This window comes from Lagopus leucura, unplaced genomic scaffold (assembly GCF_019238085.1).
Source record: "Lagopus leucura isolate 7727_CA_CO unplaced genomic scaffold, USGS_WTPT01 Super-Scaffold_100004, whole genome shotgun sequence".
Taxonomy (NCBI): domain Eukaryota; kingdom Metazoa; phylum Chordata; class Aves; order Galliformes; family Phasianidae; genus Lagopus; species Lagopus leucura.
The window spans coordinates 173,433-189,629 of record NW_024962264.1 but is presented as its reverse complement, the minus strand read 5'-3'; the positions used below and the strand labels follow the sequence as shown (position 1 = coordinate 189,629).

The 16,197-nt window shown below is 37.8% G+C and overlaps 1 protein-coding gene across 10 annotated transcripts in view; it reads right to left on the bottom strand.

Moving 5' to 3' along the window:
- The window catches only part of TMEM131L (transmembrane 131 like), a 67,428-nt gene that overhangs the window by 8,105 nt on the left and 43,126 nt on the right, over nt 1–16,197 (bottom strand). For 7 of the 10 annotated variants that reach the window (XM_042870721.1, XM_042870722.1, XM_042870727.1 and 4 more), the window contains 13 exons: nt 15,913–15,982; nt 14,423–14,540; nt 13,516–13,660; nt 12,884–12,993; nt 12,064–12,136; nt 9,853–9,995; nt 9,113–9,255; nt 8,595–8,781; nt 7,430–7,615; nt 5,825–5,974; nt 4,652–5,268; nt 2,995–3,128; nt 1,530–1,654 (listed from right to left, as the gene is read on the bottom strand). In XM_042870721.1, coding sequence (XP_042726655.1) covers nt 1,530–1,654; nt 2,995–3,128; nt 4,652–5,268; nt 5,825–5,974; nt 7,430–7,615; nt 8,595–8,781; nt 9,113–9,255; nt 9,853–9,995; nt 12,064–12,136; nt 12,884–12,993; nt 13,516–13,660; nt 14,423–14,540; nt 15,913–15,982 — 2,201 coding nt within the window. The remainder of the gene's footprint in view (nt 1–1,529; nt 1,655–2,994; nt 3,129–4,651; nt 5,269–5,824; nt 5,975–7,429; nt 7,616–8,594; nt 8,782–9,112; nt 9,256–9,852; nt 9,996–12,063; nt 12,137–12,883; nt 12,994–13,515; nt 13,661–14,422; nt 14,541–15,912; nt 15,983–16,197) is intronic. The other 3 variants (XM_042870723.1, XM_042870731.1, XM_042870724.1) reach the window with 2 other exon arrangements.

The window sequence follows — 16,197 nt, the reverse complement described above, 5'->3', positions numbered from 1 at the left end:
CATACATCGTTATTTTTTCCTTTTAAGGAACACCCAACTCAAACACCCCAACTCAAAAGGCTGCCAAGGCAGAATGTGGGATGAGGAATAGGTTGACGAGTCTTCTTCCTCAGTTTTACCTTAAAACTCTCTGTTAAGGCTTCCCCAAAACACAATATTCCATCACACAGACTCCTACTTCTCAAGGAGAGCAAGACAATGCATGCAAGTTTAATTCTACTCTCTATTGAAGAGCGCATTTATAAGTTATAACAATAAGCACTATCTAGCATCGTACGGAGATCTAGGTTGACTGGAAAACGTGCCCTACATCTATTTCACTGACACAGTTACAACTAGAATAATCTGGTTATGAAGTAATTTCAAGGTTTTCCTAGTCAAACTGAAATATCTGGAGCCAATATAGTAATCAGAATACTAAGACAAAAGGAATAAAACTCAGCTAAGTTTCTACAAGAAGGATACAGCTACATCCTTGCCATAGAAATGAGAAAACTGTGAATCAGTTTGAGGAACAGACATCAAATTTCAGTACTTCCATTGTTTCTCCTTCCTACCTGCAAAGCCTTTTATATATGCTGACTTCCCACAATGATATTAGTTTGTTCATAATAAGTTGTAACTCAATACAACTCCTTCAAATTAACAATTTCCTTAAGCCCGCTGACCTCAACAGGACCACTCACATTAAAAAGTAAATCCAGGAAGGCTCTGTACAATTGTGACCTTAATTCAAAGGACTGGGAAAGAACGAAGATTTTATCATAGTAAGTTTTAGCAGCCATTTAAAATTTGTATTTTGTTTTTAATAACTAGCAATGTAGCATAAATACTAGAAATATGAAAAAAATATTTATTGGAATTATTTACTGATTCTGAGTTGACCTCAGAAATGTATTTAAATGAACCTCGGGACAAAACAAGTAACTTCCCAAGGTAACCACACTGTCTACTTGAACCTAGAGCCCCTTTAACCCACTGTCAACACTTGCCACTGAAGCTTCACTGATGTTACTTATCAGCTCCTCTGAGGTAGATAACTTTTCAATCATTATGGCAAAAATACAATTATTTGTCTCTTTTCTTCCTCCCTCAAAACTATCAGAAGACAACATTCCCTACGTTACATTATGCAGCAGATGATTCTCCTGATAGTGGAATAATTTGAACAACTTTGTCTTCCTTTTTCACAGAAAAAAATGTGTCTGAATCTTACCCACACAGTACAATAACAGAACATTAGCCATCCAAATCTAGAAGGCAGCAAATGTCATGCCATAGCAGAGAGCAAGCACTGCTATGCAGTGCACTGAGTCTCCTCACACACAGGCTTACAAATGGATAAACATTTATTTTGCTGGTGATATTTCACACTGTGTATTCTTAGCATCAAAGCCCCAGGTCAGGACTATTGAGCATTTGTTTGAAGAGAAAGCAATCTGCCTAACGTACTATGCAAAACTCAGCAAAACTGAGGAAACATTACTGCAACTCTGGATTTTTTCATGACTCAGTGAGGCAACACATACCTTGTATGTATGTTAACATTCTTTTTCTTATTTTTCCGAGATGATCTGTTTCTATTCCAATTCGTATTTGGTACATTTCCTTCCTTTTTCTCTTGAGGTTTCTTCTTCCTAAATGCATCTTCTTGCTGAAGATTTAAAAAAAAAAAAAAAAAAAAAAAAAAAAAAAAACCAAGCAATGAGCTAAGAGAATACATGCATTATGAAATGAAGTTACCTCAATAAAATGAACTCCATTCGATTTTCAAGACAGTTTTTTTCTGGACAAAACAGCCCAACCTAATTGCATAGTTACTATATGATTCAGTGCCTTTCCACAGCTCTTTCTCTTTCCTACACCATCAGCTTGATCAGTCTTTCCAAGAACCCGTCCTTCAACAGATGATGAGAGAAAGGTTTCTGAATTCCTAGAGTTAACATTTCACCCTCACAGCATCTAGCCCTGACTTGCATGGAAATTAAAAATACAGGGAGAAAAAGGAAGGCAGTCAATAAAATACACCATGTGCTTTAAAAAAAAAAAAAAACAAGAAAGAAAAAGAAAAAAACATCTGCCAGATTTATGAGCAGTCTGTGTGCAAGTTCAGCAGCAATAAATCCTCCCTTTCCTCAGCGGCTGGGGGGGGTGAGAAGGGTGGGCATTCATTTGAATCAAACTGTGGAAATTGTGGGCTAACTTAACCAACAAATAACAGTGACTTGAAGAAACACAAGGAAAAACAAACAAGCACTATCAGCTGCACGTGAAAAGGAGTTTCTAACAACAATTCCCAAAACAAGACTAGACCTCTAAACAAACATGGTAAGCAAATCCTCATTACACCTTACTGCCATGCAACTATAACACAAGTAAACCAAGTTCTTAGATGTTAGTTATTAATTCTTAATTGCCAGGTGACACTTTTTTCATGTCTACCTTATTCTTTACACTGTCTACAACACATGTACAATACATTGTGTTTATCCTGTGCTCAGAAACTAGGAATGAAGAACGATTCTTCTCAGCAGCTTCAGTACCTAAGGGTCTTCTGCTTGCTTTATTCTCATTAGCAAATCTCTGACACAAAGCCCTAGATTTGGAGATCAGGTTGACAAATGCAGATGTGCCCCTCCAGACCATCCCCGCACCTCCAGGATATGCTCCCACATCATTGCTGTGGCTGACATCTGCCATCAGACTCCAGACTTTCTCTGCTTGCTCCGATGACACAGGAGAAAACGTCTGCCTGTGATGCAGCCAACATCACGAGGGCTGCTTTAATTCTTACCCAAAATTTTTCTGTAACTTAGCATTAGTGTGCAAGGCATGTGAGACAGTACATCTGCATTCTTCCACATTCATCTGATTTATGTTTCAAACTATGGCTCTGGCTGTAATAGTCTTTACATATGCGTACAAACATACCTATACACATACACAAAAATAAATAACAAGATCACCTTAAATTTAAAAAGCAGAAATACAAACCTCAAAAGAAGCAATCTCCTCTTCTTTACGCCCTTTTAATATCTTTTTCTCAGTGGAAGGCTTTATGTTGATCTGCTTTTTTAAGGTCTCACAGTTTTCTGTTTCATTCCTGAGAAGCACTTGCTGGTTATTCCCTACAATTAAAAAGTAATACAAGTTTGCCTTAGAAGAGAAGGAGCTCCTAACTGCATCCACACTGCTTTCTACCTTCACTTTGGCCTACATCTTAAAAAACAAACGAACAAAGAAAGCTCCCAAACCATGAGCTTTCCAGAATATTTAAGCTTCTGATGCTGAAAACTTCAATATTCAAAGCTAATGTTTGTGCAACACTGACAGCAATTGCAGCAAGTAGTTCTGTATCAATGCATACTAGTGGGACTACGTAAATCTCAGTTTCTACTCATTTGAATTTGAATGGTTTGGGTCCCAGCCATGGGGTCTGGAAGATAGAACTGGAAGCCAGAGAATATTGGTCTTAATAAAAAAACACCCTACAAGCTCAGAGAAAAGACTTTTCAAAAGAGGGTAGTTTAATATATATAAGTTTTATCTTTAAGTCTCTAGTGTGTCCTCTGGGTCCACTGGAAAGATAAAGGCAATTCATCCTTTCTTTAGGATGGATGCAGCATTAGAAGTTTATTGAGAGTCTTGTGAGAAAGACAAATTACTCTTGTGTAGTCTGTGAACAAAAGCAAAGAGATGAAAGAGGAAGCAATTCTCAACAGCTGGCTGAGCTGCCCAGACAAACCACAGTCCTCTGCCTGAACCTTGGAAACACTGCACAGGACAGAACTAACTTGAGCTCTGACTACACCAGCCATGAAAAGTGCACAAGGAATGCAATTGCTTATCACATTGAACTGGTTTTCTCAAATGGGAAAGGCACACCCAAGCATTTACACGTTTTCCTACCTACCAACCAACTACAGCATCTCATCCACCCTCTCCTGTCTTGCTTGAGTAGGCAAGGAAGGCTGCTAGAGCTCAACATGCAAGTACCATATGTCTTAGACAGCAAACTTGTGCCTGCCATATCTAACAATTAAGGACACAAAGGGTAAGAGACCAGTCCAGGGTAGCAACAACACACTGCAGCAGTGCCTGGAACCCTTCCATTATGGCTCACTCCCTAAGTAAACTGCCACATACCAGAACCACCACAGTTCCAGCAAATGGCAGTCTTTAGCACGCAACCATTTTGCTGAAGCCCTATTTGATAAAAGCAATTTGCATCTCAAAAGTAGATCGATAACAACAATGATTTTAACCATTAGAATACCTCAGCACAGGCTTGATTCTGTAAACCAAGTACAACTAATGTCTCATGAAGCAACAACTTTTAAAGCAAGCCATTTCCTGAGGAATGTAAGCAAAAATACCATACTGCTCACATAAATAATGTCACGCCTTGACTTGAAACGAAAGAAATCCTGACCGCAGTTTACACTTTGCATTAATTTTAAAATATATATATATATAAATATATATATTATATTTATATATATTATTATTTATATATTTATTATTATATATATATATATTATATTTTATATATATATATATATATATATACATGTATATATATATATAAAAAATTAACTTTACACTTTGCTTAATAACTTAATTCAGTAACTGATTATTTTGTTTTAATTACCACTATTCTTCCTAGAAATTTCTTGCAGTTCTGGCTGTTGCTGAGGTGAACTTCTTGACAAGTGACTTTCAGGTAGCTTCTTAGACATCTTCACAGGACAGAACTCCTGTTCCTTGAGCTCAGCTAGATTTTCAGAAGCTTTAAGGTTAGTTTCCTTAGGAAACATAAATGTTTGAAGATCTTCCTTCAGATTGCATTCTGAAGAGCTACTTTTAATGAGAACTGCATTGTTCAGTGCACTTTCTTCTTTACCCAGAAAGTTTTCTGGAAGAGTTAAATTCTTGTTAACATTTATGCCATTTGCATATTTTAGAGTTACCCAGTTCTCACTGACAACATCAGCGCAAATGTCCTCTTTTGGTGCTGAGATTTGGTTCTCCACAATCTGATTTTGTTTCTCATCAGTAGTTGCAACGGCACTGCCAGCTGCTGCATTTGGTTTTTGCTTACTGTAGTAAACTGAACATTTGTGTTTCTTCTGAGAGTGGCTGTAGGTTGCAGGACTTCTCTTTGCAGCATTTTGACTTCTGCTAGAAGTAGTGCCTACAGACAGGAAGCCCTTCCCTTTACCTTTATCTGAGGAACTATAGGAATCCATGAATGTCTTACAGCTGCCCCTGCAGAAAACAAAAACTAATTCAGACTTTTTTTTTGGTTGCTTTTTAAATTTATGAAGAGATCATGAATTGTTTAATAGTATACTCTTGTAATAAAAGGGGGCATATTCACAAGCCATAAAAATGTGTTAGTTGGAAAACACATCCCATCAGCCAAGCACGTTCTGATTTCAGTGGGAATTGAGAAAGACTAAGTATGTGCTTCAAACACACACTCACATGCTTGAACAAATGCCCAAGCTCAGAGACCTGGGAGATCAGATTTGAGGACCATTCACTTTAGCTTCCACTCTTAGCTTTCCATGGCTGCTGTACATGGTGTTTCCATTAATTCCATCACACTATTTTTGCCCTATACCAACAATATACAAGGTGAACAAACTCGAGTTCTTACATCTCTCTTCTGTGAAGATAGACACATGCCGCGATACTGATAACACTCTGAAAGAGGTCACCTTGAACAGGATCTCATCTAAAGAAGCCCATGGCAATATCAAAGTACTAGCAGGCAAAGCACTACTTCACATTAAAAAGAATGAAGAAAAATTATTTTTACTTGTAAGAATCAGAGCTGATGACATCAACAGAGTTGTCGTTCTGCTGCAATGAAGAACTAGGATTTGGTCTCTGTCTTGATTTCATGAACTCTGTTAAAATATACTGAGCTTGCTGGAAGGCTATCAGAATCACACCTAGTAGGGACAAGCTGTCAAAGAAGAAAACAAAAACCGGTGTCTACAATTGTCAGGAATGTTGTCACAGGATGTGCTTTTCAAATATTCTGTTAGTCAATTTCAAGGAAGAAGGCAGATGAGAAAAAATGCAAACCAGTAATCCTAATAGTGCTTTTTTTTTTTCAATCTTACAGATCTTACTGCTTATCATCTGGGAAAAAAAAAGCTCAATCTTGAATTTTATAAGGAAAACAGAATCTGAAAAAAAAAAATTCATCCTAGAAGAGAAAGCTCTAATCTGATTTAAAGACCAGTTAGAAAAAAGTCTGACTACAACACAATGACAATGTATCACAGCATGATTGCATATTAACCTAGTAAGTGTCTTCCATATATACACTATAGTTATGCCATTATTTTCATTTATTACTATTCCTTCCTCTACCTACAGTACTTTCCTAGAGGAAATACTAACATAAAACGGGCTGCATCTGCAGATAGATGCCTCCATTCTTCTGAGGTAAAACTGACTGCAAAATGTCCTCTTGTTTTCTCTGGTGCATTAATTGCAACAAACAGACTGATCAGAACAAAAATCTCCATAATTCATAAAAACACTTTTCATATAGCACAGCTTTTGTCAGCTAGACAACAGAATGAAAACCTACTGAGTTATCAAATCCTTATCCTTCTATCTTTCTGCTCCATCTAGAACCACATAACACGGTGCTTTTGCTGGTTCACTTGTCAAAACATCAGTGCAAACAGAGCTACAGTCTACAACATGATCTCAATTAACTGTGCACCATTTGTATTATCATGACATTTATGTTCAGTGCTTGCCAGTTCTAATTGCAGGAATTCAGGGTTTGTGCAATGAAAGCACCAGAAATTATCTGCCACAAGCAGAGCATTCAAATCACAGTACACAGTATGAAAGGTTACAAAGCAAGACAAGAAAGCGTAAGAGCAGAATTCTTAATGGTACAGGACTCTAAAACAGTTTCCCAAGACCCAGCAATAAGCCAGTTAATGTAAAACCAATAGTTTTTCTTGTGTAAGTGACAAGAGGAAGGAAGCACAAGGAAAAGTAGGTCCTTATTCAGTTGCCTGAAACTTCATAAATAAAATTCATGCTAATTTCTCAGAAATATTATAAAGTAAGCCACCAGTCTACTCAATTCTACAGCTGACATTCTGGGATGAACAGGTTCCATGTGCACCTCTACTTGGAGAGCAAATCTCCTAGCAATAAGGGTACCCAAAGCTATTCCTGTGGGGGGAACGGGACACCCAACCCTTCTTTCCAACCCTAACATGGGAGTTTATCAAGAGGAGCAGAATGAAATGCTTGTGAACACTATCACAGACTACTGGATCACACTAGTCATCACAGAGTTAGATGTAGCAGAAATCTAGGCCCTGTTCTCACATCTAGAAGTCAGAAGTGCTTGCTGATTTTCCACCAGCGGCTCTGAACACACTACCTTACAAAGAGGACAGTGAGCCTCCAGAAAGACTCCTCCCAGCTGGGTCCTGGCACCACGTCTGCGCAGAGAGGTAACAAATGGTGAGGAAGAGTCACATTAAGTGTGAAGTGAAACTCTAGATCAGCAGCAGTCACCAGTGTAAGCTCCCGGATTACCCACGAAGACGTAAAATCTGGAGTGAATCTGTCAGGAAAGGAGACAGAGCTGGTGTTATTCTTCCACTGCTGGGCTAAATTTCATTTTCTGAACTCATGCTGATACAACAAAATACGTGACTTTTACTTTAATAACACAAAAAAATACAATGAAGTACACGACCACTGTCTTCTTAAAACTACACAGATGCATTAGCACTTAACAGAGGTAAGAGTTTGTATTCATCCTCAAGGAATAAAATAAGTGCAATGTCCATGTGGACACATGCACTTAATGCATTACAGCAACTCATTTTTCTTTTCTGAAGAAGGTGCAAGATGACCAACTCATGTTAACTGAAACACTCATCAAAAGCACAGTTAAATGTACAGACAGCCAGTTTGGAAAGGGTCAAGTTCTAAGGTATGTCTAGAAGGCTAGAAAGATGGGGAAAGGGGAAGAAAACATCAGATTTTGCCCTTCCACTACTTTCCCTGCCCCACCCCAAAATTCTGTTTGGCTGCCATGTGTACTGCTAAAAGGTGTGACTTGCCTTTCCAATCACCAGAGGTGAAACTCATTGTATACATAACCATATCTACTGTAATACAGTAATGTTACCTCTCCTTGTGTTTAAGCCATGACTAATTCAACAGGATTTTAATAAGAACCAGTTTTAGACCTATGTGCAATGTTAGGTAAACATGACTAGATTGTAGTCAGGCTACTTGGGACAAACTGAAGAAAAACAAAGAATGAAGAAGAGCCATTGGTAGACCACTCTTTACTCACTGTGTCAGCTCTTGTTTTTGCTTATTACTTCATAACACAGAGAAAAGCATGTGTGCTGCTTTTAACAACAATGAACTACTATAAGCATCATTATATTATTCACTTGAAAAGAGGAAACGCTTGTGAAACTTATTTTTAAAGTTCAAGTTTTGTGTGCATTACTGGAGTGTCTATTACTGAAACTATTTAAAATTCCCTATTAAGTTAATTAGTCAGCAAATTTCTTTGTGCTTACACGATGCTGATCTCCCGTGATGAGTTCTGAGCCAGAAAAAATTCCTGACAGTCTAACACCTCAAATCCATATCCTTGGCAACTGTAACCATTGATTTTCATTGATGAAATTGTTATGGGAAGAGGCCCAATATTCTCTACTTTGAAGTTCTTCGTGATGGACAGAATTTGCTTGCTGTCTTTCAGTTCTTAAACAAACAAAACAACAGAACTATTATTGTACAGTGCTTAAAAAACTCCTTCATGATCAGAAATAAACTATTTTTACTCTCACTCCAAATAAATATTCAGAAGTGACCAACATTTTAATGAAGACTGTTTTGCAGCAGTTTAATTGGAGAACTTGTCTCAAACACTGGCTGAGGCTAGTTACATCAGAACCTACACCACTCATGATCACTCTTCAGCTTTTTTTTTAACTTCAATATTGCATTTGTTTAACATTATTGCACCATGTCAATGCCACTTTGAAGTAACGCAGGCAGCTACTAAATCAGAGACTTGCTTCTTCTTACTCACGTCGTCTGCAGTCCATCAGCGTAGCTTCTGGAACCTTGAATCTAAGAGATCCTCCTGCACCTGGCAGTCTTCCCCCTACTTTAAGTAATTCCCTGGCTCCATAGCCTTCTACATTGACCACATCCAGAACAGTCAAGTTGTTTCTGCCACAATATAAAAATCAAGCAATCAGTTGTTAAGACATAAATGAAGTTTGCAAGATCATGGCTTTGCTATCTAGATGCCAACAGCAAAGACAATAGTGTGTCAATCACTGGCCACACCTGGATTGTTTTCCCACAAAAACAGGCTATCCCAGAAACCATTCACCATCAGCAAATAAAAAAAATGAAGTAACAAGTTTTGTGACCACAGCCACTATCAACGATGCCACCTGTTAAAAAATGATTGCTTTCTTCCATAACCTCTTTCAAATATGGTATTTAAATCCTATCATTAAGGAGTAACATTTAAAGTAGCAAAGCCACCCAACATGAGAATGCTATTGATCTGCTGATCAATTGCTTTGGCTATACACACACAGTACACCTTCATACGCATTTCCTAACCCAGTGATCCCCAAAAAAGAAAGAAAAGCTGAAGTTCTACTTTATAATGACCTAAACGTAAGGCACAAAGACCTTTCAAGCAGCTTCCATTAAACTGGTTCTGACTGTCAAACTTAGTCCATTTGTCTTCACAATGCAGAAGAATCATTTGCTCACTGATTGTTTGCTTCTGAAAAGTGAAACCTGGCTTACCTGATCAAAATAATGGATGCCACTCTTTTGTAGTCAACTGGTGTAAAAATTACACCAACTTTTCTGGTTTCCAGTGGTTGTAAATTTAACTGAAGCAGCTCAGAACTGTGTTTCTTGCTGATGAGATCCTCTTGGTGTACGTTCTGTTAAACAAAAGTGCATTTATTTAGTCACAGAAAACATATACCTTAAAAGATATCAATAAAACAAAGCACCACCTCTTTACTTAGCACAAGATACTTCTGGCAAGGTGTGACAAATGCTAATTAACTTGTTACACTACTAACTTTCAATCTGATAACAAACATCAGATGAGGTTATTTATTTGAGCAAGAGTTCATATTACTGCACTTCCTACAATGAATGTAGTAATTTATTTTTTAAAACAGACTTTATTTGTTCAGATGGTAAAGAAATTACACGGCATCCTTCATATTTAAGGAGTGCTGAAACACTTCACAACACAACTAGAACTGACAGCATACTGAATAAGCTGTGCTCTTCTTGGCACAGAGCTTGCAACTTGATTTAAGTAAGAAACAGATTGTTGGCAAATATGTTAAACATTCTGAGTTACCAGAGACAAGCCAAAGTGAACTCTCTACCACACTAATTGAAGATCAGTTCTACTATACATTCGGTGAGACTGGAAATAGCATAAAAATATATATACTTTCATTTCAATACTGCTCTTTGCTTTTTTTTTTTTTTTTTTTCCCCTTAAAAAAAAGAAAAGATAATGACAGGGAGATGAGCAGAGAGAGAGAACTACACTGAAACTTTCAATTCCAGAACTGCGGATCTCCTCTTAGGAAAGCAAGATGAGAAACAAAAAAAACACCATAAACTTTACAAAATGGGCTCTTTCTTGGTTTTAAAATTCATAGCTGAAACCTTAGTAGCTTTTCTGATCTCTTCTAGTCCAAAATGTTTTTATTCTTAGTCTATTCAATGAAAAAAAAAAAGAACATTAAAAAAGTTTCAGAGCCTGTAGTTAACAGTTAATATTCATTAGAAGTAAAACACATACGACGTTGTCAAATTTCACCCTGTAACTCCACATACAGATGTGCTCGCACTCAAAAGTAAGCCTAACTATTCATCACATGTGTATTTAAAGTGATTGGGAAAATGAGAACATGTTAAAAAATATGACTATTAACAACTAGTTGGCTAACAACAAGACAAGCTCCATCTTGTATTCATACATACCTAGTGACTTGGTATTCCCATAGCTTCTTAAGTCCCTATGTGAAATACAGGCAACACATACACTAACATAGAGGTTTTAACACTATTTTGCAGCTAATTGTTGCCAAAAAACAAAGGTCAGTTTTGATTAGTGCAGCAAACAGATTCTTTTTGCTTTTAAAAGCTAGGAATCTTTTGTTGCATTTACATAGAGCATTAAAGAGACAGCTGCAGCATGCACAGAAAGTAAGGAGCATATGTCAGTTCCAGACTTTTGCACAAACTAGAATCGTAGAATGGCTTGAATTGGAAGGGACCTCGAGGATCATCCAATTGCAATCTCTCTGCCACAGGCAGGGCTGCCAGCTGCTAAATCAAATACTAGATCAGATTGCCCTATACAAAACATGAGAATAAACTCTTAGTGGTATCCTGGACAATGCTCTGGTAGTCAGACTATGCCAGCATCCTCGGCAGCACATCATCTAGCTGCTATCCATGACAGAAGACCTTGGGGCACAATCACAGACCAGCACTGGCATGCAGTACAGTTAAGCATCGCTGTGTTTGTGTTAAAAATGAGGTAATGGGAACCACAGACAGCTATGACTTTCCAACCTCAACCTGAAGTTGCAAAGAGACTGAGATGAAGCACAGAAATGTAGCTTCCCCCATCCTTGAGCTATTGGACAGTATTTCCTTCTACTGAAAAGATTATCTGCTATCTTCTGATGTCACCAACACAAAAAACCTTGTACTACTTGGTCAACCTGGGGCTAAACTGAAGTCTCAAGACAGAAAGCAAACTGTGGCCTTTTCAACACATGCATGCACAGGTTCTCCCAGCTGTCTTCAATTTGGAGAACAGACCCAAATTCTGGAAAGAAACTGACTGCAAAAACACAAGCTTGACAGAGTACTGAGAAAGCACATTTACATTCTTTTAAGTAGTACTTGGTAACAATCAGATGTAATGCAACTAGTGTGTCAGATCACTTCTAGTGAAATTAAACATCTTACCCTGTGAGAATATTCATCCATGAGCTTGAACTCAGTAGTGGTGAAATTAATAGCTTGAATATTTATGCCAAACCTAAATAAACCAAAACAAAAGATTAAGCATTTCAAACCTACTCTGTCAGAACTACACTGACTTATTCTCACAGGTTGAGCATTTGTCCTGAAAAAAAAATACTTTTACAATTGCACTTCAGGAGATGTGAAATACTGTGGAAATGTAGATCTGCATTTTCTAACAAAATATTTACGTGTATATCTATATACATACACACACGTGTGTGTATACATACATATATATGTAAATAAACACAGAAATAAATGATGTTAGGGAAGCAGCTACATAGAAACTGGGGCTTCATATAAGGGCTTCTACAAAAAGATAAAAACATTCTTTATTAGTTTAGGTTCGGTTTCTTTTCTCTTCACCGACCACAGTCTATAGACCATATGCTTCTCAACCAGCTTTGCTGGGAGCTGCACATTCCCACGTGTGGCAGTTGCTTTCCTCACCTGGGCAGCCAGCACAAAATTGCACTAAGCCTCAAATCTTAAGAAGATCAATTATTGTTTGTGGCTGGCAGACAAATTTGCTGAAAACATGCTCAGTTTGGCACTGACTGTGTAATGCACCCAATCAATGAAAAGAGCCAAACAGGGAGATGCTCTGAACCTGTCTGATGACTGTACCTTACAAAAAGAAGAAAATGATCCCCACATAGCTTATGCTTCGAAAAACGTAAACAAATAATAAGCAGCAATCGTAAAGCAAATACGATTTTGAAAAGAAAAAACAGTATTCTGAGATAGTTATACTAATTACCATTTGCTGAGCAGACTCAGTGAAGCTTGGGGATCAGGGTAGTAAGAGAGTGGCAGAAGCTGCAGTGCAACTGGAAAGGATGAAGGATTTCTCAGTATGAAATACTTTACCTAAAAAGTAGGGATGGAAAAAGTTAAAAACTACATATCTGATAATAAGTCAGTGTTACTAATATGAGCTGAATCTTCCAGGGACTTCCACTTGGCTTTAGTCTTAATATATCCATGTGTGTATAAAACTGCATGGGATATGACATCTTCACAATGTCTTCAACTGCAGAAACAGTGCACAGTGCACCCACATGTGCAAAGATATAGATTTCCTCCCCCTTTAAAATAAGCCTCTCATTTGGATTCTGATGTGAGAACTTCAACATTTCTTCGTAATTGTTAACATCAATAGTTATACTCCTCTCCTTGTATTAAAATGTTACACGTAAGTAGCTCAAGAACTTATCAGAAAACCAAAGGGATAAACAAACGTGGTGTCCTACAGTAGACTTGCATGAAGAATTCAAAACACCAGCCTACAAGCAGTTTGAAAATGCTGAGCATCACCAAGCATTAACTGCAGGCCTCATTCTTTACGGAAGCAAACATTCATCAGCTGAGAACAAGGACAACCATTCTCACCACGCTACTTTTAACTGCTGTGGCATTGAAGCTGAGCGTAAGGCTGGGCTCTGCAGTCAACCGCGGCAAGAAAAAGGCAAACGACACCTCCTCTTCAGGCTGCTTCTGGTGAATCAAGCGAGTTGATCCTGGAATGCTTCTCCTGCTTTATTGGTAAAAATCAAAAAAGATTTGGTTGTTTTGTTGTTTGTTTGTTTTTCCTTCCACCCTCCACCTCTTGCTCGTTCTATTTATTTTTCAATAAAAAACCAGAAGATGGTAATTAACCAGGACTTCTACTAATCTTCCCTTCAAAAGCGTTCTTCACAAAATAAAGCCAATCAACCTGTAAACCTAGTCACAGTCAGTGCAACTTATGTGTTCTTCCGTCTCCTCTTTTCCATCTGCAACACAGTGACTAGCTTTCACAGCCCTGCCTCTCTATTCCAGAAAGGTGCCGATATCACTGATGCACTGTCTCTACACGAATTGCTCACAGCAACTGCTTCCTTCAACCTGTAGCATCTATTAGGCTGAGGACTAAAGGCCTGGAAAGCTGTACAAAGCTCCTAATCCTGAGAATGCTGCTATGGGACCCGCTGACAAAAGATTTGCACAGCTCCGTCACTGGTGAGGTAAAATGTGCTTTGACTGCTTTAAACTGAGTAGCTACGGAGGAGCTCACAACCAAAACATTAGTTACATTCTAAAATTCAGGCATCTGAAATGTTTACTATCACTGACAGTGCCTTGGAACAGATACTAGGAATGTTTGGGATGCTCTGAAACTCCAGAGGCTTCTAGACAACTAATTTGGGTATAGCAAGGTCTAAAACATTTCTTTCAATTAGGAATGCTTCAGGATATAAATATTTTCTTACATCATTTTACTGGTTTGAATTAAGCAACTCAAAGATTCTGTACCAACCTGCAGGCTTCCCCGCATCTTATTTTTTGCCATCTTTCATAAAGCTCACTTGCCAGCTCAGAATCCACATCCCAGGCTGAACGATCCAGAGAGAGACTCCTCTGCCAAAGCAGATTTGCTAAAACGATAACAGGTTTTTCATGTTTTTTCATGCTGTTGCTGTTTCTAACATTTGCTACTGAAAAGCCATTATAGTACCAGCAGTCCTTACACAGAACTCTACAAAAGAAAACCAAACCAGCTTAGTCTGAAAGTACAAAATGTAAGTTACTGCACAGCCCTCAGTGTTTAAAATAACCAATTGAGACTGATGACAAATTGAATAAACCAACTACAGGTTGTTCAGGTCAGTATTTTCAGGCATGTGCATTAGACTTTTCTATTTTAAATGTACGAGTATCCTAAATTATGAAGTAGAATACCCCTAGAAAAGATCTGATTACGTGTGTTATTAGAATGGAAAGTAAGAAAGCATTGAATACTTACATCAGCAATATTCTTTTACTCAATTTTATTTTAAAATATCTTTTGCTTTTCCAAAATGTGCCTATGTATCAGTAATTCCTCAAGCCACATACTTGTCACCTCAAATCTCCTTTTAATCTTTGCCCCTCTTCAAAACCTCATACAAAAAAATTTTAAGAAAGATCACCTTGGAGATACGTTCAGAAGGACACAAACATTTAAATCCTGTGGTACCCAGCTTTTTAGTGAAATTCCTTCTTAAGAAGAAATGAAAAAAACTTAAAATGCACTACTCTGAATCAGCCTTCATCAAATTACACGTTCTTCAAGCAGAACCATGTCCATATGTCATCTAACATTGTGTTTCCTAAACGCCAAGTCGGTACTTAAAACACTGCAACGCTGGGAGCTATCCTGAGATTCCTCAGTTGCAGAGAGAAAAGCATCATTACTTTGTTTTACAGAACACAGCTTTTGGTATTCTTTTCTAAGGCTGATAATTGGTCTTTTGCAGGAACCTATGAAATTATTGCCATGAGAAGCACAGAGAAAGCATTCCAATTTAACTCTGGCTAAAGGCAAAAAACATGGTAGTTTTTTGTCTGTTTGCTTTTTCAGCACAGGATTTCCAGGATCTGGGTCCAGATGAAACACATTTTCTAAACTCTCCTTGAGCTTAGTTGACAGCTTAATCATTGTACCTGATCACCTCTGAAGGTTGTGACAAGAAGAAAGCAAGGAGCAACACACCTCCATTAAGAACTTACAGGACAGTCTTAAATATTGTTAAGTCCAAAACCGTGTTATAACAGGACAATAGTTTAAGTGCTATGGAATTAGAGATCTGAAATACTGCAGAGTATACTCACAACAGATTACTTAGAGCCAACTATACAGGTGATAGTCTCAGAAAAGCATATGTTTTTTAAGAATACAGGACTTGTATTAACAATCTCAATATTCTCAACATAAGGCCTGCTACAAAATTACCACTCCACGCTTAAAAAAAGTCAAGACAAGCCTACCTGAATCAGACTTTCCTAGGTAACACTGAATATCACAATGGGCAATGGCTTCAAAATGAAGGTCTGCCTGCTGGAGAAACAAACCAAAATAACCCACTGACCATATGACAAGCAAACAAACCAAAAACAAACAGGAGGAATTTGTTTCCTAGTGCATAATTTGAACGAGACAAGGAAGAGAATTCAGGTTGCCCAGAGAAACGTAATTCCATCACTATTTAATACTGAGGGTTTAACTTTCCAGGTATAGAATTTGTTTTTCTTTCAGGACTAACAGGCAAATTT